Source organism: Pelodiscus sinensis, chromosome 10, assembly GCF_049634645.1.
Source record: "Pelodiscus sinensis isolate JC-2024 chromosome 10, ASM4963464v1, whole genome shotgun sequence".
NCBI classification, from domain to species: Eukaryota; Metazoa; Chordata; order Testudines; family Trionychidae; genus Pelodiscus; species Pelodiscus sinensis.
This window is the reverse complement of record NC_134720.1, coordinates 52,844,061-52,870,735: the sequence shown is the minus strand read 5'-3', so window position 1 is coordinate 52,870,735 and position 26,675 is coordinate 52,844,061. Positions and strand designations below refer to the sequence as shown.

Here is a 26,675-nt window from a genome sequence, read left to right as displayed (position 1 = left end):
AGACTGTTACACGTCTTGGAACACTCGGATACAGCAAGGCACAATGTCAAATCCTGCAGCCGATTGTTCTTTTTTTGTAAGGAGACTAGATAAGCCTGGGGCAACGGCATTTATAGTTATGCAAGCGACTCGCAAGGTAATCAACTCTCATGTTTCAGGGCATCGACTGATCATCTGGAAGGGTCAGGAAGGAAATTTTTCCACTTGCAAAGCATGGCTTGGCGGGCAGGGCTACTTTAGGAAGTATCAGCCCCTATCAAAGGCACGATCCTGGACTTGATCCAGTTGGGTAAATCCTAATAATTCTAGGGCCTAAAATCGCAAGATTATTATTCAGACTGGCGAACACGGACTCCCAACACGCAGCCCAGCTGAAGCCAGCAAGAAGCATCCACCCACATGGAGGAGGGGTTCCTTACTGGAGAGTAACGGTGGTTATTTGGTGTGTCATTATCAGTGTGGATCCCACTCGAGGCCAGGGTGCAAACGAGGAATTGTTTGAACAGCTGTGTCATGCCTGCACCACGGAGTCGTTAGGATGTTCGGACACTAGACTGAGGGCTTAAGGGGCAGAGAGCGCGGAACCCTCTGGCTCCTCACAAATTTGGAACCCTGACGAGGTAGGTGGGATCTGGAAACTGCACACTTGAGCCGTAGCCAGCTGTAGTAAGCCGTAGTATCAGGAGGGAGACGTACGGCAGTCATTCAGTAGGTGATTGTGAGACTCTGCCCGACCCACTAGGGTAGTTTCTCGTAAAAAAGTTTTCCGTTAAAAGCATTTTTGGAAAAGAGCGTCTAGATTGGCACGGACGCTTTTCCGCAAAAGCACTTTTTGAGGAAAAGCCTCTGTGGTTAATCTAGATGCGCTTTTCCGCAAAAAAGCCCCGATCACCATTTTTGCGATCGGGGCTTTTTTGCGGAAAACAAATCTCAGCTGTCTACACTGGCCCTTTTGCGCAAAAGGGACTTTTGCCCGAATGGGAGCAGCATAGTATTTCTGCAAAAAGCCCTGATTTCTTACAGTAGGAAGTCAGTGCTTTTGCGGAAATTCAAGCGGCCAGTGTAGACAGCTGGCAAGTTTTTCTGGAAAAGCGGCTGATTTTCCGGAAAAACTGGCCAGTCTAGACACAGCCTGGGAGGGTGGAGAAGCCCTGGGATGGGTTCCTAGGGAAGTGGAGGAGTCTCCATCCCTAGAGGTATTTAAGTCTCGGCTTGACAAAGCCCTGGCTGGGTGGATTTAGTTGGGGTTGGTCTTGCCTAGAGCAGGGGGCTGGACTTGATGACTCCTGAGGTCTCTGCCAGCTCTATGGTTCTATGAGGCTGCTTGACCTTTGGATGCTCCAGAGATGGCAAAGCAGGGCTAAGACGGCCACGGGAAGGGTTTTGCTTTGTCGGAGGTAATAGAAGAAAGCTCCTGAAACAGCCGACGGTGCGGCGCTTCTTTGCTCTCGGGGTAGAATGGGTTTTCAGGCAGAAAGCCAGTTCATCCATAGATCGCTTTGAAAAGACAGCCCAAGACAAACCTTAGGAGTCAGGAGAAGGGTGCTGAGCTCTTTGGGAGGGGTGTTCAATACCCAGGTGGGAAAACAAGTGAAGTTGAGCAGAATAGCGAATATGAAAAGCTACGAAACACGAGGCTGGAGTAGCAAGACGACCCCGTTGGCTCGGTCTCACTCCCCTGAGCAGTGAGGCAGGGGGAGGCGGTTACGGACGCTTCATGCGCCTGGCTGGTGAGACCCAGAGGAGATCCCCTGTCCAGACGCAACCCAACGGACTCCGATGCTCACAAGAGTCCCATCTTGAGTGCACAAGGCCCTTGGGTACCAGGAGTGGGATCCACACTGATGCAAGCATCTCAAAGAACAAGGGCTTCACCATCCGCCACAGGCTCCATCCAGACCCCTGGGAAGTCAGCAAGAAACGCTGGGAGTTCAGTGGGAGTTGGTTTGGTGCCAGCAGGGTTGATACAAAGCCAAGGAGTCCTTCAAATAGAAACAACTTCAAAACACGAGTGATCCTGCGGCACGTGACAGCGCAAAACCCACTTCCATCATCTCACCCAACAAAGGGGGTTTTGCCCACGGAAGCTCACGATACTAGATAGATAGATCTGTTAGCCTCTAAGCGCTGGTCTACACTAGGGCTTTATTTCGAAATAACCCCCCTTCGGTTGAAATAATAAGCGGAGCATCCACACGACCAAGCCCATTACAGGCAATTCCTCATGTAACACTCTAGATGTGTTTCAGAAAACGAACGTGTTAAGTGAAAACGTGTTATGTGGGGTCAATTTTCCCATTGAAAATAATGGAAAAGGTGCGGGGTGCATTTGGAGCAGTGGTGTCTGTTGGGACAGGGACATAAGGTTGGGGGAGAAAAGGGGCTGGGTTACACAGCAGGGAGGGGAGGTGTTTGGCTCTGGGGAAGGGAAGGGAAGGGGAGGGGGATTGGGTTGGGAGTATGCCCGTGATGGGTCTGCCGGGACCCGCACTGCGTCCGGTGAGGGGGGAGTCGCCGGGGAATGGTGCGGCGAGCGGTGAACCCTCCGCCGCTTTGCAGGGAGGCAGGGGAAGCCCCGCACCACCGCCGGTGACAGGCCGGCTGGGAAAATTGTGTTATTCTGGAGACAGTCGTGTAATTCAAAAACGTTCCCTAAAAAAAAAAATCGTGCTATTGCGAAAACATGATAAGCGGGCACGTGTTAAATGAGGAATTGCTGTATTTTGAGATCTGGACTCCTGCTTTCCGCAGGGAATCACACTATTTTTGAAAAAGTGATTTCAAATTAGCGGTTTGACTCCCCAGAGTCAACGACTCCCCAGAATCATTCGAACAAATGTCTCCCCAGTGCATCCTGGGGCTCTACGTCAAGGTAGCGCGTCCCCAGTAACGGAGCCAGGCTCGGACTCATTTCACGGCTTCCTCATGGCGGGGACACACTAGTTTGATGTTGTTATTTCGGGCATTATTAAATTGATTTTAGTTATTTCAAAATAGTTTCCTAGCGTAGATGTGGCCTCACAGTGCCGCAGGACGACTCATTTTTAAAAGTTGTTTTTAAAGTTACAGACTAACACGGCTCCCCACTCTGCGCCTTTCAACAGACTTCCGTGGGCTATGGGACAGACCTTTTATGATCAAGGAGAGAGAATGAACGATCCAAGGCAGGAGGTTGTATGTCTAAGAAACAAAATTCTTGCCTATGTGAATGAATGTGCGTCTCACCCATCTGTCCAGCAGTACAAGATACTCTACTTGCCTGACTACTGCATGACCAGCATTAAAACAGGGCGACCTGAGCGACGGTCGCCATCCCCGGCTGTTTATTCATAAACATATCCCCCCGCCCAGCACCCCGCGCGCAAACATCTTTAACTTAACAAGAAAGAGGCATTTTACGATTGAGACCTGCTCAGAGAAACTCTCACCAGTTTCACAAAGACGGCAACAGCAACAGCAGAGAGTTTCAAACCAACGCATTAGAAAAAGAAAAATACACCGAGGAAGGCACCGTGGCGATTTTAGACCTCCCGGGGCTAACACTAGAGCTAAAAGAGCTGCAGAATTGTTGATTTGCACAACGCTTGAGTCCCTTCAGGAGATTGTTGTCACTATTTGCTCGCTGTGTCCTAGCAAGCTGGGCGGTTTTGTTTTGATTTGCCACAGAGTTTCGAGTCTCATGAGCTGGACCAAAAAAACCCCCCCAAAAACCCAGCTGGGCTCATGGCTAGACTGGTGGGCTTGGGGGGGCTGGAATGTTTTAGGATGGCATCGGTCTGTTGGGAGGTTCCCTCCTGGAGTCCATGAGTTCACTCCTGAAGCAGGCCGAAAGGAGACTGTAGAGGATGAACCAGAGAAAAGAGAAGGTGAAGGCTTAGGACCATGAGAAACAACCCCGAAGCGAAACGCTTGCGTGCGACCTTCATGCTCACAGTACGGACTAGACGGAAGAGAAGCTGCCCATGGTCAGGGCTGGCATGCAAAGCTCTGGGACAGGACGGATCGGCATGCCAGACAGCCCTAGCAGGAGCACTCCGGAAGGAAGGAAAGTAACCGGGAAGCAGCCCCGACTAAGCAATTTCCAAACCACAGGGCACAAATATTCCTTTGGTGCGGATTCCAGCCACTGCGAACACACGGATCGTGCATAAGCCGGGAGCGGCAGAGGAAAGGGGGGGAGGCTTAAGTATAGACCACCCCACACTTAGTCCAATTTAGTGCGAGGTTCCATTCATTTCATCTTCCAGCCACACCAACGCCACACGACCCAGGGGGGAATTTTATGCGACAGGAGTGGAATAAAATGCTTAGAAGTAGCACTGAGATCCAGGCTATTTCGGTGGGGGGGAGACGCTACAGGGTCTGCACATTAAGACTCCTCCCACCCAAGGGTGCCATTTCGGGAGGGGGCGGGGGGGGAACGCAGCTTGCTTTTCATCCTGCTCCCCTAATAAGGGAGCGAGGGGAAAGTACTTGGATTCCGTGCAGGCATCTCACTCTGACTCCTCTGTCCCCTTCCTTCACCAGCCCAATCACGAAATGCAAGTACTTTCCCCTCGCTCCCTTACCGTCAGGGGACCAGGAAGAAAAGCAAGCTGCATCCTGGTATGCACGACTGCCCCCCCTAGCCCCCCACAACGGCGCCCTACAGCTTTGCTCCCTTCCCTGGGATATTCCTCCGGCAAGATCTCCCTCCACATGCCTGGAGCTTACACGGCACGCAAGCAATACAAAGCGGGCAGGGCAGACCCAGGTGCAAACGGAGACTTCCCAGACAACGTTGGCGTTTTGCTGCTGATGGTACCGCCCCGTCCCTGGCCCATTCATGCAGCAGTTTGACCACATCAAGCATGTGGATTGTTCTGCCGCACGGACCCCGATTTGAAAAATTAACTCCCTGGGGCTTGGGGAACAAGGTGCAAGCTGCTGTTGCCTGGACGCCCATCAGCAGCCGGCCAGCAACGGCTTAGCTGATATTTCAAGGGGACCTTGCTGGGAAGCAGGGAGAAGATGGCGCCTAATTTCAGAAACAGGTGATAAAATTGCTCTACACCATTTACGGCCCATCGGGCAACTTGCACCCCCTGAACAGTAAGTACTGGAGTGAAACCAAGCCCCGAACAATTGCCGCCGACTCAGAGGATGTGTCTGGTCACGTCCATTCCTGACTGAGGAGTAATCTCCCAAGGGAGGAAGAAAATTGGACTGTATTTACAGCTAGACCAGCAGTTTTCAAACTTTTTTTCACTGCCCGGTTGAAGAGAATTCTTGGTGCCCGCAACCTGACATCATGTGACTGGAGTGGGGGCTCTGGGGTGGGAGCTTTGGGGTGCAGGAGGGGGCTCCAGCTTTGGAGAGGGTTACCCTGAATGGCTCCCGGTCAGCAGTGCAGTGGGGAGGGGGCTAAGGCAGCTTCCTGCCTCTCCTGGCACCACAACCCCGCCTGCCCCCAGAAGCAGCCGGTTCCCAGCCCTCTCCTGGCACCACAACCCAGGCTGCCACCAGAAGCAGCCGGTTCCCAGCCCATGGGAGTGCGGAGCTAGTGTGGGGGCAGCAGTAGTGCTCCTCCCTGCCCCACCCAAGACCTGAGCGAGTTGTCAGCCACTTCTGGGGCTCAGCACAAGAGGCCGGTAGCTGCCTTAGCCCCCCCGCTGGTTACCTGATCGCCCAGCAGCAGCGATTCCACCACCCAGTGCTGGGGTGCGACTCGCCACTCGAAACCCACCGAGCTAGAAGACTGGAGGACTCCATATGGCAACAGATGGAAGGGATGGGGCTTTCCCTTCTCTAAATTCGAGGATTCCCTGGTAACGCAGCAAGACTGGGATTTAAACGGGTGTGGCTGGTAGACTGGACGCAAAGGGTCGTCCAAATTAAAATTGATCTGATGATCATGCACTGGAGGCTTTGTCTGCAGCATAAAAACTGTTGCTAAACCCCCACCTGCAATCGCAAAGGTGTCTGGAACACCTGTTCCCAGGAGAAAACCATGCAGCAAAGAACGAGCAGAGAGGGAGGAAGGGTGAGAAGAGGATCGGTCGGAATGCAATTGTACTGAAAGTCTGATTACCTTGTCAAATGCAACCCTTTTTCCATCCCCACGAGCCTTGTTTTTTCTCTCCCCCAAAATAGCAAGACAATTCTATTTCCCACCCAATACAGTCCTGCACTTTTGCATGACAATTGCAGGCCAGGGCAGCATTTTTCCAAGCGGATCCTCTTTATTTATTTTTAAACCATTATTATATTGCAACTGTGGCTTTCCCCTTTGATTTCTCTAGTCCTAAACCCCACCCCTCCAAAGATTAAGACAAAACTTTTTGCAGGGCAGAGAACTCTGCTCTGAACGATGGTTCTACAAGCTAACTGGAAAGCAATCGGCTTCTCTCTGTTTAGAGTTAGATTACAGAACACAGACAACTGCACCCAGCTACACCTGAGGAAGGTACGGCTACCGGCTCCCAGCCTGCAACCAGACCCCAGGGGCGGCCCAAGGCGGCCGGGCGCACGATCTGCATGGTCTCTTGTGACCCGCATCTTTTGCGCATGCAACGTCAGCCCGCAGTTGAGAAAGGGTAGCCTGCACCCAGACGCATTTTCCTTCGAATCGACAACAGACTCCTGAGTCACAGTTTCTCTGGTTAGGGTTGCAGTGACTAGCCCTCTCCTGCTCCAAGAGCCGCAGAGAAGAGCCCATGCCACTGAGTCAGCGTCTGCAGAATTTCCTCTCCTCCCTACCCTTTTGCTGAGGCCTTGAGTACACCTTGATCCCCAGCCACAGGTGACTCGTGGTAGCACCACCCCCTCTGCTTCTGCTACAGTTTTAATTGCTAAACGGGGAGCCTCCTCAAACGCCCTCCCTGTTCCTCTGGGTGCCCCTCCCTGCAGACACCAGCTGCCTCTGCCCCTAACCCTAGTCACCCACCTGTAGGTTCTTTACCCCTACGGTTCCCTGCTGCTTGCTCCTTTGTGCTGAAATGAACCCAGCTGACCAGGTGGCGCAGGGCAACCCCGAAGCCAAGCGAGCCCAAGTCGTCAATAGCTTTAATGCATTTTTCAGCCTGGACGGCAGGGCGCTTGGCGGAGCGCTCTCTGCTCTCACAGCTTTAGGATCAGGCCAGTGCCGAAGAGAAATGGTTCCGCCTCATTCTGCGCAGCTGTTCATCCTGCCCCACGGTATCCGGGCCTCGCGGGCTGCTGAGGAACGCACCCCTGCCCCGAGCGGCGCCAGGAGAGGTGCCGAGAGAAGTTGCGTTACATGAAGCGGATGGACTCGCCCGGAGACACCGCTCGCAGAGGGAAGCACACCGGCTCTGCCCGCCAGGAACCCGCCCTACTGGCACGGAGAGCACAAACCCGGCCGTCCCGCCAAGCAGCTCTGTCAGCGCTCAGAGGAAGGATGCGACTTACGTCGCTCCCCTTTGGCTTACACAACCCGTTTTGCATAGAAGTGGCTCTCCTTCGGGGGTCTCTCTAAGCCACAAAGGCGCCCCTGGCGGCACGCAGGCTGCTGACCGCTGCCATTCCTGACCCAGATCACCTCGCAGGCCTGGCTGCTGTAAAGGGAAGGGTGGCTCACAAAGTAGTTGCAAAGCCTCCTAAAACTCCTGCATGCACCGTCCGTTTCAGGCCAAACCCACGACAACATCCCTACATGATGTTGCCAGATGTCCGGCGTTCTACCGGACGGTCCGGTATTTGCGCTCTTTGTCCGGGGGCGGGGGGGGGGGGAAATCAGAGAATCCCAGGCATGTGCAATGTCCGGTAGTCTCTGATATTTCCGGCTGCGCACTGGACGGAAGCCTGGCGTGGGCATGGGGAGCAGCTGGAAGGCGGGGCCGCGATGGGCACTAGGAGCCTGTGATTGCACAGAAGCCTGGCGGGGGCCAGCGGATTGGCTGGGCGTCTAAGCCACTCCCCCTGCAAGGCTTCTGTGCAATCACAGGCTCTCAGCTGATTGTGGCCCCGCCTCCCAGCCTGGGAGTCCCAGCTGGGAGGCGGGGTTGCGATCGCTGCTCTGGGCGCGTCAGAATGGGGGGGGGGGGGGGCGGGAAGGGGGCTTATTCATAGAACCAGAGAGCTGGAAGAGACCTCAGAAGGTCAAGTCCAGCCCCCTGCTCTAGGCAGGACCAATCCCAATGTGATCAACCCGGCCAGGGCTTTGTCAAGCCGAGACTTAAACACCTCTAGGGATGGAGACTCCACTACTTCCCTAGGTAACCCATCCCAGTGCTTCCCCACCCTCCTAGGGAAATAGTTTCTCCTAATATCCAACCTGGACCTCTCCCACCACAACTTGAGACCGTTGCTCCTTGTTCTGCATCTGTCACTACTGAGAGCAGCCTCTCTCCAGCCTCTTTGGAACCTCCCTTCAGGAAGTTGAAGGCTGCTCTCAAATCCCCCCTCACTCTTCTCTTCTGCTGACTAAACAGACCCAAGTCCCTCAGCCTCTCCTCATAGATCATATGCTCCAGCCCCCTCATCATTTTGGTTGCCCTCCACTGGACCCTCTCCAATGCGTCCACATCCTTTTTGTAGTGGGGGGCCCAGAACTGGACACAATACTCCAGATGCGGCCTCACCAAAGCCGAATAAAGGGGAATAATGACATCTCTGGATCTGCTGGCAATGCTCCTCTTAATGCCCCTAATATGCCATTAGCCTTCTTGGCTACAAGGGCCCCTGTTGACTCATCTCCAGCTTCTCTTCCACTGTAACCCCCAGGTCCGTTTCTGCAGAGCTACTATTTAACTGGTTGGTCCCCAGCCTGTAACAATACTTGGGATTCTTCCGTCCCAAGTGCAGGACTCTGCACTTGTCCTTGTTGAACCTCATCAGATTTCTTGTGGCCCAATCCTCCAATTTGTCTAAGTCACTCTGGACCCTATTCCTGCCCTTAAGCGTATCTACCTCTCCCCCCAGCTTAGTGTCATCTGCAAACTTGCTGGGGGTGCAATCCATCCCCTCGGCCAGATCATTAATAAAGATATTGAACAAAACCGGTCTTAGAACCGAACCTTGGGGCACTCCACTAGAAACCGACCGCCATCCTGACTTCGAGCCGTTGATCACTACCCGCTGGGCCCGGCCTTCTAGCCATCTTTCTATCCATCTTACCATCCATTTATCCAATCCACATTCCCTTAACTTGCTGGCAAGAATATTGTGGGAGATCGTATCAAAAGCCTTGCTAAAGTCAAGGTATATCACATCCACTGACTTCCCCATGGCCACCGAGCCAGTTACCTCATCATAGAAGCTAATCAGATTGGTCAGATTATTATCCCGCATTCCTTTTTTTTTTTGGCTCAACCAAAAAAATACCGCATGTTCGGTATTTTTTGGGAGACCATCTGATAATCCTAATGACAAGCAGGCCTCCGAGGGGGAGACGCGGGTGAAATCTGCCACCATGCAAGGCAGGGATGCGAATGCGTAGCCGTGGACACAGCCTAGGCTCAGCGGTTAACCCTCACAGTTACACACACACTTCCCCTCCCCCCCACCGCTGCCTCTGTATCTGAGGCAGCAAGGAGCAGGGCAAGCGGGAGCTGGTTCCCTGCAAGCACCAGATCCCTTGGAGCTACCTGCCCTCCCTTCTCACGTGCTGCCGCCTCTGACGCACGCCTGCCCTACTGCGTGTAAACGTAGAACTGCCTGCCAGCCCCCCAGCCACAGGTTACGCGCCAGCCCCGCTCCTGGGGAGGCTCTGCTGTATAAAACGTATTTAAGGGCAATCTCAGAAACAAGTTTTATACTGCCGAGCCACGGTGAGCGTAACCACTGGGGTGCTTAGCGGGGACACCTCTGGACACCCCTAGAGCACACAACACTCACTGCTCCCGCCTGCTTTAGAGCTCAAGCCAGCAGAGCAAGTCACAAGACCTGGGGGCTACTGGGGCAGGATGGGAGCAAGCCACGGTCTTTGCGGCGGCTCAGTTTTCCCCAGCTGCAAAATGGGGAGAAGGGCAGCTTCTCTCTCAAGCGAGCATAGCAGAGGCAAAATGAATGCTCGTAAATGCTTTGAGAGCCTTAACAGAGGGGCCGTATGCATGTGCTAAACCAATGGTTCCCAAACTTTTCGGCATCACGCCCTCTTTTTGAAAATCCCTCACACACACACACCCCAAAAATAGCAAAACTTGAGGAAAAAAAAAAGAAGAAGAAGAACTGACCGGGGCAGTAAAACTTGATGGGGCAGAGGGGTTGGGTTGCCTCTCACCCCCTCGGGAATTTCTTCATGCCCCCCCCCAGTTTTGGGAACCCATGTGCTAAACAATGCCTGAAAAGCCCCCCATGGCCGCCACTTCTGCCCCCATCTGGCTTTTGGCTCTTCAAATTAACCCACCACGTTAATGCCCCACTTGACAGCAATGTGATTTGCGGAAGGCACAACTGCCCCGTCTCCTGTTCTTTACGATCCCAGCTCGGTACGCCCTCGGAAGAGCGCTCCCAGGAGATTCTGGGGGGGCGCGAGTGACCACAGCAGTCTTCACAGAGCACGGCCCGCAGCCCGTCCCGCTCGGCTCCGCCGGGAACACCCCGGACGTTTGTCTGCCGGCAGGTTCACGGACGGGGCCGGACAAACCGACTCGAGGGTTCTTGGTTCACAGGCTGTGCACTCCCGTCAGGAAAGCAAGCATGCCACTCCATGCACGCACGGCACAAGGCAACCGCGGGGGAGGACAAGGGGCTGGCGCGAGAGGGAGGGAGGGTTCGGGCGCCCTGAGATTGAGCTAGGAGAAAGCGGAGAAGCTGGGATCCAGCGCTCAGCTCTTCTCACATTTCGGCCCCTGGGGTTTGGGTCCAGGACTCCTAAGAGAGTCACTCTCGGCTCCTGACTTTGCCATGGGGCAGAATTTTGCCACGGGGGTGGCTAACGGAGGGTAGTGGGGCCATTTCTGAATCATCACGTTCATGGCCGAGTGCCTGGGGACAACCGGGTCATCTGTCCCTCTCCCCTGCTCTCCCTCCGACGTCGCGGGCCGGGCATACTCACTGCTTCTGGAGCAAGTGCTGGTGCTGCTGCTGCTGCTGCTGCCGGTAGGTCTCGATCGTGTGCTGGGGGAGGTACTGCATGAGCTCCAAGGACTCTTTGATCTTCAGCAGCATTTCGTACGTCTCCCGGCCCCGCACCTGAACGCAGGGACAAGGCCACACTGAAAGAGCTTGGCTTCCCACAGCCACCCGCAGGCCCTTTGGGGACAGCCAAGCACAGCAGAGCAGGGTGCAAATACACTGGCTACGCATGATGGAGACGCTGGGTATAACCCTGCCCTTGCACCCGTGGTACATACCGTGGAACTGCTGTGCCTTTCAGGGGACGCCGCCTGAAGCTGCACAATCCAGTTTTGCATGGGGCAGCGGGGGTTGAGATCAAAGCTTTTCCTTTGGGCTCCATATAAATACACTGGGAAAATCCAAACCCAGCTGTGCGGCAGTCTTAGGCTATGTCTACACTCGCGGCTTCTTGCACAAGTCCGGCCCTTCTTGCGCAAGAATCTGCAGAGCATCCACACTGCCCGCCTGCTCTTGCGCAAGGAAATTTATAGTACTGCGTGGGAAGAGAGGGCTTCTTGCGCAAGAGCGACGCTCTTTTTTGACAGGCGTTATCCCTCTTGCGCAGGAGGGCAGTGTGGATACTCAGCAGGGATTTCTTGCGCAAGAAAGCCCTATGGCTAAAATGGCCACCAGAGCTTTCTTGCGCAAGAGAGCGTCCACACTGCCACGGGCGCTCTTGTGCAAAAGCATAGCTCGCACATGGCAGTGTGGGCGTTTTCTTGCACAAGGGTTCTTGCACAAGAACACTTGCGCAAGATGTTGTTGTGCAAGAAGCCGCGAGTGTAGACATAGCCTTAGGGTGTGTCTAGACTACAGGGCTTTTTCGAAAAAAGCAGCCTTTTTTCAAAAAAAAAAAAAAAAAAAAGTCCCCTGCATCTAGACGGCAGCCGCATTCTTTCGAAAGTAAATCAAAAGAACATGGCAGTTTTTTCGATCGCGGTAAAACTCAGCTTACGAGGAATAACGCCTTTTTTCGAAAGTACTCTTTCGAAACAAGGCGGTATTAAATGCAAAGTGTGCTTTTTCGAAAGCGCGTCTAGATTCTTTCTTAAAAAGGGCTCGCTTTTTCGAAAAATCTGCTTGTAGTCTGGACGTTCTCTTTCGAAAGAGGCTGGTAGTCCAGATGTAGCTTTAGGTAACTCAACAGTAGGTGCTAGAGAAAAATCCCACTTTGTACCAATGTTTCCTCTAATTTTTTTCCATCCTCATGAGGAATAAATTGTCGTATGGACCAAGGCAAGTGTGGATGTGCACCACCAGCAGAAACACATGATACCAGCTGTGAGTGCTCTGATAATCAGCAGAGGGGCATTTGAATCTCTTCAGCTTGGATCGCTCATCTTAGAGGGAACACTGTGTCATATTCTAGATAGATTTTGCTAGGCCTGGATTTGAATATCGCATGCCCTGACAATACAGATGTTTGGATCAGGCCCATCTCTTCCTTTTAGTGCACTCTGTTGTGTGTGCCAGAGGCAACATTACTCCCGGAAGAAATCAGCCAACTGGCCAATTTGGACTTTTGCTCTGTTTCTTTTCCTGTCCTGTGTTTATTACAGTGCATCTCAGCTGGAGCATTTTCTCTAAAGGGCTGATAACACAAAAAAACCCTCTCTCTCAATCCCGGCTCCAGGCTAGGGAGATTGGGCCCACGTGCTGCCCAAATTTACCCCGGGCTGTGGGGCTATGCACATGTGAGCCCGCCCTCCTCCTCCCATGGTGGGGGGTGCAGCATACTGCCCCACCTCCCCCATAGCGGGGGGCTGCTTGGCTCCTGTGGGGGGCGGGGCTGCAGCGGAAAGGGCAGGGCTAGAAGCTTGCCTCCCCCGCCCTACTTTCACTGTCCGCCCTTGACAGCCTGATTTTTTAGGCCATGTAGTCCATCCTTGTGCAGCCGCAGACTGTTCCCTGCAGGGGCTTTCCCAAAGCCGCTCTCAAAGAATTCAATCCAAGGGGCTTGCTCATTGCTCACGGGGAGGGTGAATTTAAGATACAGATTTGGAAAAGCCACTGCTCACCCCCCAAAGCCAAGAATCTGTCGGTAACCGTGCACCATGGATAGTGATATTTTGTTTAGGACCAACCCATCAGCCGATGACTGGGCTTCAAGGAGATGATGCCAAAGGAAAGAACGAAACATGGGCCAACTGCAACCCAAGCCTCAGGCTTACCGGTAAGTACAGAAGCTCATCATCTGGAGAGCGGCGTTTCTTGATCGACGTCATCTGTATGCCGTGTGTGCTCTGCCGAAACGCTGCAAGGAAACCCCCGCGGTGCCTGGTTAGAATTCGGCAGCTCGACGGCCCCCGGCGTTTCAATGAGCGCGCAGTGCTCAGAATCCCGAGCTTTGGAAAAGGTGGCTGGCTACAAACGCATCTTGCAAAGGCAACCCGAGGCAGCTGTTTGTGGCCATGAGAGGAAGGTGCTGACTTTCAGATCTGTGATGGTCCAGAACACTAGAAGTGGAAGGGCCCTCGCGAGGTCATCGAGTCCAGTCCCCTGCCCTCACGGCAGGACCAAATACTGTCTAGACCATCCCTGACAGGTGTCTGTCCAACCTGCTCCTCAATATCTCCAGGGATGGGGATTCCACAACCCCCCTGGGCAATTTATTCCAGTGTTTAACCACCCTGGCAGGTAGGAAGTTTTTCCTACTGTCCAACCTAAACCTCCCTTGCTGCAATTTAAGCCCATGGCTTCTTGACCGTGTCCAGTTAAGAGCGAGCTAGTGAATAAGCTGCTGGGAGAACGATGGGCCCACCGTGTACCCAAGAGGCCTGGCAGCCAGTAATTTTTAACGTTTCTAATCGACTGCTCAAGCAGAAACCCTCCCCGGAGCCTTTTCAAAGCACACGGCAATTGCTCTTCCTCCCGGCCTTCTCGCCTCTCAGCTGCCCTGGCACCGAAGCGGGCCTGCTCCCCGTGCACCACAAGCTCCGGCGCATCGCCGCCAGCTACTTACGGCGCTTCGTACCGTCGCCGTTCTTTGTGCTGTCAGAGACTTGCTGCTTTCGGATGCTGTCCTCGTCCGCTTTGCGGTCTCTCCCGGGGCAAGCGCAAATGCGGGCTTCGAAACACCGCCGGCCCAGCACCTGGCCACTAGCGCGAGGAGAAAGAGGGGAGGCCCTGCCGTGAAGGCCCACATTGAAACTTTCCCCTGGCCTTCATCCCCACCCCCTCCACAGACACGACACCCCCCACCCCGTCTCACCTAGCAACCGGCTCATGGGGGCAGCATTACCTGCCTTGTGCACACATACACGTTCCTAACCCTACCGATGGGTCCCCCCCACCCCGCTGATCGCCCCCTCCCTGCTTGTTCTGGGACTCCCTTCCATCAGGGTGTGGTGGCCGAACGGCTGTTTGTTCGTGACACAGCCACGGGGAAATGTCCCACTTAGCGACACCCTCCCCCCCAAGCCCCTCAGAATAAGACACTCGCTGGATTATTTTCATAGAACACTAGGACTGGAAGGGACCTCAAGAGATCATCACGTCCAGTCCCCTACCCCCACGGCAGGACCCAGCACTGTCTAGACCATCCCTGATAGACATTTATCTAACCTGCTCTTCAATATCTCCAGAGATGGGGATTCCACAACCTCCCTGGGCAATTTATCCCAGTGTTTCACCACCCTGACAGGTAGGAACTTTTTCCTCATGTCCAACCTAAACCTCCCTTGCTGCAGTTTAAGCCCATTGCTTCTTGTCCTATCCTCAGAGGCCAAGAAGAACAAGTTATCTCCCTGCTCCTTGTGACTGCTTTCACGGAGTCAGCTGGGCACGGACAGGGTGTTTCCCCTGCAGATCCCAAAGCAACTAAGAACAGCCAGACTGAGTCAGACCACAGGTCCATCTAGCCCATTGTTCTGTCTTCTGACAGTGGCCAATGCCAGGTGCCTCAGATGGAGTAAATGGAACAGGGAATCAGCAAGTGATCACTCCAGTCACCCATTTATAGCCTCTAACAAACAGACTAGGGACACCATTCCCACCCATCCTGGCTAATAGGTATGGATGGCTCTAACCTCCGTGAAGTTATTTAGCTCTTTTTTGAACCCTGTTAAAGTCTTAGCCTTCACAACATCCTCTGGCGAGGAGTTCCACAGGTTGACTGTGCGCTGCATGAAGAAAAGCTTCCTTTGGTTTGTTTTAAACCTGCTGCCTATTCGTTTCATATGGTGACCCCGAGTGCTTATGTTATTGGGAACAAATCAATAACTTTTCCTTATTCACTTTTTCCACCCCAAGGACGATAAGCCTGAAAAGATGGACAAGCACCACCACCATGCCCATTTAAGAGAGGGGGAAAATGGGTTCAAAAGGAATTCTACGAATCAGGAGAAGAGCTGGGAAGAACTGTGGTGTGAAAAACACAGGAAAATGCTCCATTCCTCCCCCCCACAACACGCACCCTCCCAGTGCTACTGACCCGCCAGGCGCTACTCACTCTCGTGTTTCCAGCGTGACGATGATGAGGATTGGCCGGCGGTTCATCCCGCCCACGCAACTGCTGTTGCACATGAAGTTGTACAGCACCGTCGTGAACTCTGTGCCGACCTGGGCGCAGAAAGACCAGGATGAAGGGTGTCTGGCCGCGGACAGATCTGTATATTCCTCTTTTCGCCAGGAGGGACACTGATCATGGAACACCAAAGGCAGGCTGCAAACGGTCAGGCTCGGGTCTGGATTTGGGCTTTTCCAGAGCCGGGGGAAGTTCAGAGCCTGGGGGGAGGGGTCCTGCTTTAAGCCCCTCTCTGAGCAGGCAGAGGAGGAAACGAGGGGGGGCGGACTTGGAGTTAGATTCTCCTGTAACTAAAGCCAAGTGCTTCTCAGAAGGGGCGAGGGGAACACTGGACCGGGAACAGATCTCACTCTTACCTGCGGTGGTTCGTAGGGTACCAGTACACTCTGCCTCCCGGTGATGGGATCTTCCACGTACTGAGCATGGCTGTTTCCTTCCACCCGGATCAAGTGGCTGGGAGGAGCGATCTGCCCTGCAGATCGAGGGAGGAAGCAGAAGGAAAGAGTTTTCCTGTAAGGGGAGTGCGATTGGCTGCTAGCCTAGAGCACGCTATTCTTCACTCAGCCGGCCCCCACTACTCTGATCCCAGTGCTTCCCAACACTAAACCTGACTATTCTTCTCAGCATACCTCATGGAGGCAGGGAATGATTGTATCGGAAAGAGTAAGAGACTTGCCCAAGGCCGCATGGGCAGTATGTAGCGGAGCAGTGACTGGAACCTATGGATCCTGAGCCCCAGGTTGCGTACTAACCATCCGGCTCGCAAGAGGAAGTGCCGCCATGCCTTTGAGAGCTCTGCAGCCATTCACATGGGGCCTGGCTCCAGAAAACAACAGCAGGAAGGGTTTCTTCCAATGCCTGGCCTCAAAAAGCTGAAGCAGAAAGTAGCTGGAAGCTACCAAAGCCCTAATCCTTTTACTCGCTCTCCAATCAATACCCGACCGAACATGGCTGCCCTCTGCCACTCCTGACCCCGAGGGCTAGACAAGGGAAAAGAAAAGAAAAGGGATGCAAATTACATCCCCAGCAGTCTCTGAAAGGCATGCTCTCCCATTGGGCTGTATCTGTCCCCCATTCCCAAACCCCCACCAAGATCTGTTTTATCACCAGGCAGGGTCAGGAAAACAACACAGCTGGGCACCACACCAGATGCCCTTTGAACCGCCATGACCTTAGGTAAAAGGCAACACAGCTGCTCAGTTTGGCAAAGTTAAAATCCGGGGACGCCAGCCATCGAACCGCAGCAGGACCAAGACGTAAAAAGAAGAAAGCAGAAGGTGCCAAGACATTGATTCCGACCTGATAACGGCCGGTGAACGGGAAGACGGTCTAAGCGCAAAGCTGGCATCTGGCGTTACCCGCCGAGGGACAAACATCCCGCGCTCTGAGCCACGCGGATTAAGGACACAAGATGATATTGCATCCTGTCACCCGATCCCTTTCCCAGTAGCACCCAAGACCATTCCTGAGTAGAACAGCTGCGTGGTGGTGGAGGAAGGGGGGAGGGATACGTTTGGAGGGGAAGGCCGGGGATGAGGCTGGCTGAGCCAGCTTGGCGCAGGGTCAGCTGCTGATTCAGCACAGGCAGCCGTGGCGTTTATTTTAGCCCCACTGCTCCGGGCTGCGTCGCTATGCATGGGGTGTGCCGCCCCGGGCGTGCGCCGGCCTTACCCTCGTTGAACTCCCGGCTCAGCTCGTGATTCGGGCAACGTTTGACCACCTCGGTGACGTGCTCCGCTTTCTTGTAGACGGGCATGGCGCGGATAATGGCGCCCTGCGGCGGCGGGGTCATCACTTTGACCTGGATGGGGCAGGTCTTGGCGATCTGGCAGTACAGCTTCTTCAGCTCGGTCGAGTACTAGACGGGACGGGAGAGAAGAAACTGAGCGCGGCGTTGCAGCTGGGAGGGGCGGGGTGAGAACCCACGCTGGAGAATTCCCGAGCCCACGAGCCACGGCCACGGAGGGGCTACTGAGTTTGCGACTCTGCGTGGCCAGCGGGCCCACTCGATGTATTTACGTCCCATGGCTCTTATACGCTAGTGTCAATTCAGAACTGCCTGGAGCCAACGGCTCGCTGAGCGACGGTGGTCAAATGTCACGCTGTCACATCCAATGGTGGCCTCTCTCCACCCATTTTACAGCTATGTCAGCTGGAGGTGGCCTTTCAGGGACCCCTCGAACCCGCCACCTACGCCCCTCACCCCTCCGCCCCCCCCACCAAGCAAAGCAATGCTGATGGCCCCATTCTCGCGAGCCTGCATCTGAAGTGCCGTGAGCCACGTGAAAACCGCCCAGCATGCGGCTCTGAAAGGTCACCGCATTTTGCAATTCGGCTTCCCGTCCTGGAGAGGGGTCTGAAATGAAATCTCGGCCCCACCCTCATCGGCAACTCGGTGGGCAAAACGAGATTCCCGTTTGACCTGCGGGGGTGGGGCTCATCCCAACTTATTTATTCCGTATCATCTGTGCACTATGCGCGTCTCTCAGGGGCCTGCTAACGACGGAGCATCTCCATGGCAACGCGACTCTCAAAGCACTAAGGACGCCTGGCCGCAGAGAAGAAAGGCAGCTTTTTACGTGCAGGGGGACAAGGCCTAGAAAAGCGAAGCAACGCCCAAAAGAGAGAGCACGAGTCACCAGCAAAGCCCAGAACAGACCCTGGGCAGAGTCCATGACATGGCCCTCCTCAGTAAAGGCCAACGCCCTCCCCTGAAAGCAAGCGGCACGTGAACGAAGAACACATCGGTCCCTGGCTACATTCGTTACAAACGATACCTTTTACATTCCCCCTCCCAGCCGAGTTCCTGCCTCCGAAAGGACCCCGCTCAGCTGCGCATGCTGACGTCCCATTGGCTTCCCGCTTCAGCGAAGTACACGTGAACCCCACAAACAGCAATGGATTTAAGCAAGTTCTTAGATGCTTATTTAGATCAGAGCCTAAACCCTCTCTCTGGAGTCTCCCCCGCGAAGGTCTCTACTACATGGAATACCTTCACAGATACCCCCAATCTCCTCCTTCCCCCTGCCCCAAAGTAATTTGAATCCAAGTATCGAGTCAGTCAACAGCTCACACTCTGTTCTGGAGACCTTTTCTTTTCATGATGCACAGAGATATTCAGAAGTCTCGGAGGGGTAGCCCTGTTAGTCTGTAACTTTAAAAACAGGTAGTCCTGGGGCACCTTAGAGAATAGAGAGAGAGAGAGGTGTAGGGAAGGGTGTGGGGGGGGGTGGGAGGGGGTGTGTGTGTGTGTCATGAGCTTGAGTGGGGGAAAAAAAACACAACCACCCTTTTTCACTCAAGCTCATCTGAAGAAGTGGGTTTTGCCCACCAAAGTGGACCACTCTCTCTACATTTTTGTTAGTCTCTAATTTGCCCCAGGACGGCTCATTTTTAGCATTTGTTTTATTCTGATTATTTCTGTCAAGAAATGCTCTGGTTCCAACAGGAGTTATTTCATGGCCGTTCTCTGCCCCGTGTTATGCAGGAGGTCGGACGGCATGACCGCAACGATTCCTTCCAGCCTTTGGAACTGGCGAAGCACAGAATTGCCTCTCTCACCGCTTTAACCACAGCCCTTCCGCTGGTTTCTCGTCACTGCTTATCGTGGAATGTGAGCAAAAGCCTCAGAGTGGCTGTTTTCTTTAAAAGGTCTTCAACAGCAACAGCCCATCTACCTGTTCCCAACTGTTCAAACAAGGCACCAACAGGTACGTACAGGTTACCCAAGCCAGCTGGCCATCACATCCTGCTGGTACAGGACAATCTGGCTCCCGTACCGGTGGGTGGCTGGTCATGTGGCAGCAAAGGGATTAGCGACTGCTATTCGGGGGATTATGTCTGTTTCAAAGGTTACTCGCGGCAATACACAAGGAAACCAGAGTCAGAAGAACTGGGGGGCGAAGGGGGAGTGACTTAAGGCCATCCCCTTACCTGGGAGTTTGACACCATTACAGGCGAGGTGCTGCAAATGTTTTAAGTTCTCAAATTTTCTAAAAGGTGAAAGACAAAGTTATGCAATCTGGTTTTATGTGCCTGCAGGCTAGAGATTAAACACAAAGGATTTACCCAGCCTGCGGAAACGGTGAACGTGCCAAACAATTTAAAAAAAAAAAAAAAAGCAGGTTGCGAAACACAAATCTAGACAGCCACTTATCAAAGGCTTCTTTTTAACCTGTAATTTCGTATTTATTCTTTTTCTATTAAAAAGTAATTCCTCGCACAGTTAATTCACTAGCATTTTAGTCTACATGCGACCAGAGTTGCAAGAAAGGAAGCTTTTTGCAAAATGCCAGCCCATCCACACTTCAAGGAACGCTAAGGAAGTTGAGCAACAGTGTTTTATTCTGTGCAGGGCTGTGGTCACTGTGCACTGCGGCTCAGAACATACCGAGTCAAACTAAGTTGCGAAGATCGACAGAGCTACCTCGTGGATTGTATGTCCAATTTAACACTAAGTGTCCAAATCCCTTAAGCAGCTTCGAAAACACGTGCAGCCCTGCATGGTTCAAGAGGAAGGACAACACACATGCTGTAGGGGGGAAAACATACTAGAGGTCTGTAGGTGTGCGGCGAGTGGAAGAACGTCAACCGATCTGGAGTAGGTACAAACAAGGCGCCATAGGTAACACATATTACTAGCAGGACCTTTCAAGTCAGGTCCTCGGCGTGCCTGCTGTTTTTGCAGACTGAGATCTTGAAAAAGCACAGCCGTTACACAGCTCTTTCCACCCAGCATGTAGTAGCGATGTAAAAAGTCTTTTAAAAACGTAACCGTGGAACTGCTAAGAATCCTAGTACAAAGCTTAGAGAAGAGCGGGGCTGGCAGCCAGCGTGTGATCTGTGGCGGGGGGCAGAGGGGTCAGGCTGGGCCTGCCATGGACAGGGGCCGCTTTGGCTGGCTGGCGGGACAGCCCCTGCCTGTGATGGGCCCGAGGTTAAGGGTGAGGTTTACCGGTTAGCCATTTATATCCCTAGTATGTAAAGCGGCATCCCTTTGGTCTAAGGCAGCGGTTCTCAAACTGTGGGCTCATGACCCCGAAGAGGGTCGTGACCTCATTTTTATGGCGCTGCCAGGGCTAGCTTCGACTTGCTGGGGCCTGAGGCCAAAACACAAATTCCACCACCCACGGTGGAGCCAAAACCTGATGGGTTCAGCCCTCAGTGGGGCAGGTGGGGGCTTCCATTTTGTCCCTCTTCCCCCTCCCCCCCCCGGTGTAGACTAGCTCGGACAGGCTCAGGGGTTTGGTCCCCCTCTTGGGGTCAGGAAGTCATTTTTCTTCCCCAAAAGGGATCATGGAGCCACGAAGATTGAGATTTCCTGGTCTAGGAGACGCTGCCAATGCCAGGAAAAAACACGGCAAGTTTTGAACACTCTGATTCAGGATAAAACGGAAGAATATTGCAACCGAACAACACTGCAGGGGGAATGATTAAGACGACCAAATTTAACTTCCCCTTGTGAAACTTGGCCGCTGGCGAGAACACCCTAGCCTGGGGGACCACGGCTAGTGGGTGGCCTGGAGTCCTGGGTCTCATTTACTGGAACAAGGGAGGGGAACTTGGAATAAAAATCCCCACTCCTCTTGGGAGAGGCGCGGCCCCCTTTGAACGGCGATATTGGAGAATCGGGAGCCTGTTCTCACCAGACGCAGGCTGGAGTTAGCACATCACAGGACTGGGCCGGGCGTGACACTTCGTACACCACAGGCAGCTCCGGCTGTGGATTCTACTCCTCAGTTCTTCCCTTGAGGCATCGCCAGAGCCCCAGAAAGAGGGGCTAGGAGCAATACCCTCGGCAGTCAGGCAAGAGGCCCTGGAAGACGAGGGGACAGGCAAGCTAAAGACCGTTCCTGCCCCTGACCGGCCCGTGGTTCAAACCCTGTCAGGGCTGCACCAGGGATAAAATTCTGGGAATCCCAACCAAGCCACAATATTCAAAGCCCTTTCAGGCCAAGCCTCTGCTGAGACACCCCGGTCACGTAAGCTCAGTGTGAATCTGTCCATAAAGTACCTGCTGTCAGACAATACATAAAAAGGCCTTGGGGTTCTGTTCCTGCCAAACCCTTCATGGTCGTTCGTAATTTGAGTCCTAACTATCTACTGGCACCGCAGATGGGAACAGCTGGTTTGCGGTGACTTCGGGTCAGGCCAGGGGTACTATCTGTGTCCATGCAATACGGAGAGATGAACTATCTGGTGAGAGGTTGGAGTTGGTGGGAACCCGGGAGCTCTTTGGGCAGAGGCAGAAGAGGGGCGCATTTAGGGTGGGGAAAGGAGACCTCTTGGGAAGCTTCTTCCGAGGAGCGGGATGGCCAGTCACCCCTCAGGTGCGGGAGGCACGAGGCGTGGCAACAGATGACCAAAGCCACACTCTTCTGAGGTATCCGCCATGCAACCGCACCACTCCAGGCTGCGGTACAGGGGTGAAATACCACTGAGGCGGCCACGGAAACGGTGCACTCGCTGCAGGCACACGAGACACAATTCGGCGAGAGGTCACCGATGGTCCACAAAGGTTACCAGATGGGTCCCAGCAGGGCCGCCCCGAGGGGTGTGCGGGGCGACCTCCCCTCCCCTGCTCTGCCCTGTCCCTGACCCCCTTCCTCAAAGCAACGCAGCCTAGGAGACTATGGGGGCTCAGGCTGTGGGTTGCAGGAGCTGGAGCGACCCTGCAGCCTGCTCCACTCTGCCGCGCCTTGCCCTGCCTCTCCACGGGCGGGGCCCTCTGCTTCCCACGGCTTCTCAGCAGCTGCGGGCAGTGAGCGGGGAGAGACTGGCGCAAGGGGGGGGAGCAGGCCACGTGGGGCACGCGACCCCTGCTGCCACCGCTGCAGCAGGTCCCCGTAATGCCCCGGTCCTTCCTGTCCATAGGACGGTTGGGGTGGTCACCACGGGGCCTCCCAGAACACGAGGCCTGATGCGGCCGCCCTGCTCCGTCCTAGGGACAGGGCGGTGCTGGGACTAGATGAGGAGGAAAGAACTTAGTATGCCGAGCTCGTCTCAGTGACAACGAAGAGGGTGCAGGTCCGCAAATATCAGGAGAGTGTCAACAGGAGGCAGTGAAGCTATTTTCTGGGCTAATACAAAGAGGTGACGCTGAGCAACGGGCATCGAAATCAACGAAGGAAATATCTAGACTGAAAATTTTGTTCCAATGAGCTGTATTTTCTAGGGGAATCATCTGCCAACGAGAGTGGGCCAGAACGTGCCCAGCCACGGACAATCCAGCACAGGCCGAGAGGGGGGCCAGAAAACCTGGCAGGATTCTCCTTCTGAAATCTTTTTCAACTGGAACTGGCAGAAACACCAGAAAGTTAAGTGAGTCTCAACGCGTCATCCTCACTTGCCCTGTTTTGGGGAAGAAATCAGCATCGTGGTTTCAATAAGGGGAAATTCGGGCAAATTTGGACCCACTGGGTCCGATACTTTACAAGATCAGCAGCTTGGTTCCTTTGGATTATGTCATCCAAAGGGCATGATGTGCAGAAAACCGTAAGTTGGCTTTGCTCAGTGAACCGGTTTGTCATTTTGAAACAACAACTTTTCGTCTCCATGAAAAGGTACAAGAGCTGAATCAACACTGCAGCCCCCCGAGCTAATCTTGAATAAGCCAGGGAGAAGTTCTATTGGCCACATGGAGCAGACAGTTACTTAAAACAAGCGCAGTAGGGAGACTGCCCAGCTATGCAGTCTCAGCTGAGCGAGACAAAAAGATAACTCGGCCTTGCCTTTTCGTAGGGGTTCAAGCACGGTGTGCCACATCCCAATAAGCAGACTCGGTGATGGCTAAAAACAACAGTAAGTTCTGCTCTTTGACTAATAATACGTTTTAAAGGAAAAGAAAAACATTCCAATGACTTCAGCCATGCCCTCACCACCTGCCCGAGCAGACAGACTGTATTACACGCTCTTGGCATGCCCGCGGGTAATTCAGTATCACAATGCGGACACATGCCAGCTCCCATCCGCCGACACCTGTCTGATTTCTCAACAAGACCCCTTCTCCTTAGGGTGGGTAAACAAAAGGCTTAAAGGAAAACCTTTCCGCTCTTGAGTGAAGCGTTTTCAGCTCGGCAAAGGCAGGGTCTCAGGGAGGGAACGGCTCTGTTTGCGCAATACGAGTCACGTGGAGTGCTGAACGCCTCCGGCTGAATTCTGATGCAGCAAAATTCCCGGGAGGCTACCCTGATTGGGAGATTCCAAGGCCAGAAGGGACCACTGTGACCATCTCATCTAGCAGAGACCTTCCCTCCTAAAAGAGCCTCAACCAGGTGGTTGAGAAAAGCACCCGGTCTTGATTTTAAAGTGGCCCGGGATGGAGAAGCCACCAGAGTTCTTGATCAATTGGCCCAATGGATAACGATCCTGTTAACTTACACCTTCCTTCCCGTCGGAATCGGTCTAGCTGCTGCTTTCCAGCCACGCGCTGTGCTATTGTCTGCTACACTGAAGAGCCCATGATTAAATATCTGGTGCCTTGTGAGTCAGTCACTCCTGAACCTTCTCTTCGTTAAGCTAAACAGATTGAGCTTTTGGAGCTCTAGGGCAGGTTTTCTAGCCCTCAAATCCAGTGGTTCCCAACTTGTGGGCCACGGACTGATGCTGGTCCACGCTGGTACTGAAGGGAATCTGCGGAAAGTTTAAAAATAAGGATCAGGCCCACATCTCTCTTCTTTTTCTTTCCTTTTCTCCAATGGGGGTCCACGAAATGGTAATAGATTCAAAGGGGTCCGTATGCTCAGAAAGCGGACACCGCCTTCAAGCAGGTATCACCCCAGTGCCAAACCCGCCGGTAAAGTTACACCTCTACTCCTGAGTTCGTTCATGCATCCGGGGAGCCCATCTGCTCCTTCCATGAGTGACACACCGGGAATTCAAAGGGGGCTGTGCCCACAAACGCTCCTGATCCCAGCTACATGGTTTGTTAGTCTCTGAGGTGCTGCCGGACTATTCGCGGTTTAAGTTTTTCCAGTTACAGACTAACTCGCCTAGCCCTCTGAAGCTCATGTTGATGAGATAACATGATCTTGGTAACTAATTGACCATTCATTTTCAGTGGGAAATAGGTCAATGGAGGGATGATAGGAGTTACTATAGAGAACTTTCTGGGTGTCTGGCTGGTGAGTCTTGCCCACATGCTCAGGGTTTAGCTGATCGCCATATTTGGGGTTGGGAAGGAATTTTCCTCCAGGGCAGATTGGCAGAGGCCCTGGAGGTTTTTCGCCTTCCTCTGTAGCATGGGGCACAGATCACAGCTGGAGGATTCTCTGCATCTTGGGGTCTTCAAAGTATTTGAAGGCTTCAATATCTGAGATCTAGGTGAGAGGAGTATTCTAGGAGGGGTGGGTGAGATTCTGTGGCCTGCACTGTGCAGGGGGTCAGACTAGATGATCAGAATGGTTCCTTCTGACCTTAAAGTCTATGAGTCTATGTTCCATTGATTATCCAAGCCCCCCGCCCCATCCTTTCAGTGACTGCTGCCCAAGAGAGAGTCCCCCCATTCTTTAAGTACAGCCAACAGTCTTGGTTCCTCCATGTGCATATTTCCATGAGGCTGTATTAAAACAGAGTTTCCTTGGGCCCAGCCTCTTCCCATGTCGCTCACCTGCCCTCTTCATTATTTACCTTTTCCCGTCAGCTACAAGCTTGAGTAGTGATGATATTAGGTTTTCTTCCAGGTGATGGCTAAACAACTTGGGGCAAGAGCCCATCCCTGCAGCCCCCATTAGAAACACTTCCCGGCAGGGAGAGTTCCCTGTTTACGTTTACATGCTGAAGACGTCTCCGCCAGTTAAGGAGCGCCTGCCGGGTTAATCTCCTACTGGTCTAGATTTTTAATCCAAGAAAGAGTGCGCAGTACCAAGTCACGGTGGGTTTCCCGTAAGAATTCCCACTCGGTATTGCCGCAAGATCAGCCCAATAAACTCCGAGATCCTTGACTCCGCTGCCAATGTTGTTGATGTTTTGGGTATGGAAAGAGCTGCAGAAAGCCAGGTCGGTTCTCCAAGCCGAGTCTTCTACTACACCCGTCCTTCCTGCTCATGGACACGCCGGCTGCATTCAAAACGCTGCAGCCAAAAGCAACTGGTAATGGCCATCTGTCCTGCACACAGCACACCGGAGAACATCCCACTGAGGGGCGAGGGGACACGCAAACCAACAATACGGCGCTTTTGGAGGTGCGGCTCTTCACTGGACGGGGCCCCTGGCACCCCGCATGTTTTGCGGACCTTGCTGAAGGAAACTTGACAACATACCGGTTGGACCTGCCTGGCCACACCCCCTCGGGACCTGACCGGTGCAGGAGGAGGGAGTTTGCCGGACCAGGAGAGGTCAGCCCCCTTGACAGACTCCGGGCTCTCCTGAGGTCTGTCAGCAGATCGCCAGGCTCCGGGGCCTGCCCCAGGGCCAGAGCTGCCAGGACTCCACCGCCCTGGGACTGCCCCGGGCCACTGGGACGCCACTGCCTCAAGATGGGGCTCTTGGGGGATGTTGCCAAACCAGAGAGGTTCAACCTGTACTTGCAAAGGAGATACACATCGCCCTCATTTCCCTATGGGGAAACTGAGGCGCGAGAGTCCCACCACCACCACATGATCCTCCTTTGCCCCTCAATGTGTGCAGCATAAGACACTGAGCAGAGCCTGTACACAGCTGTATTCCCTACACAGGCAGCTGCAGAGTCTACGTGAACATAGCGACCCCCCCCCCCCCCCCCGCCCACTCCTGGCTTGGTGAGGTAGGAGGTCTCTGAACTCTGCAGTTCAGCTACACTGTGACGCCCAGGATGGAGGGTCTCCCGCCCCCCATGCAGACTGCTGGTTGCCAGACACATACGAATTACGCTGACGTGCTGTTAAAATCCTTCCTCCGAGCGCTTTTCCCCCAAGAGCCGCAGCCAAAGGCCGCCTGTTGCCACCTGTCAGTTGCGGGGATTAATTACCTGAACCGGGCTGGGAGCGGCACATTCCTCTCCCGGCCGCGCCTAGTGAGATGTTGACATCAGGCAGGTGGGCCTCCGAGCTGCGCTGCCTACAACCGGGGAAGGGGGCTCGGTGCGGGGGGGAGAAGGCAGCCGCCGGAGAGA

At 53.8% G+C, this 26,675-nt stretch overlaps 1 protein-coding gene across 13 annotated transcripts in view; it reads right to left on the bottom strand.

The window, feature by feature from the left end:
* The window catches only part of TP63 (tumor protein p63), a 185,304-nt gene that overhangs the window by 12,813 nt on the left and 145,816 nt on the right, over positions 1–26,675 (bottom strand). For 6 of the 13 annotated variants that reach the window (XM_075938250.1, XM_075938253.1, XM_075938262.1 and 3 more), the window contains 6 exons: positions 17,258–17,444; positions 15,943–16,058; positions 15,512–15,621; positions 14,024–14,187; positions 13,233–13,315; positions 11,000–11,136 (listed from right to left, as the gene is read on the bottom strand). In XM_075938250.1, the coding sequence (XP_075794365.1) occupies positions 11,000–11,136; positions 13,233–13,315; positions 14,024–14,187; positions 15,512–15,621; positions 15,943–16,058; positions 17,258–17,444 (797 nt within the window). Of the gene's footprint in view, positions 1–938; positions 3,837–10,999; positions 11,137–13,232; positions 13,316–14,023; positions 14,188–15,511; positions 15,622–15,942; positions 16,059–17,257; positions 17,445–26,675 lie in introns of those variants that run through there. The other 7 variants (XM_075938254.1, XM_075938256.1, XM_075938259.1 and 4 more) reach the window with 4 other exon arrangements.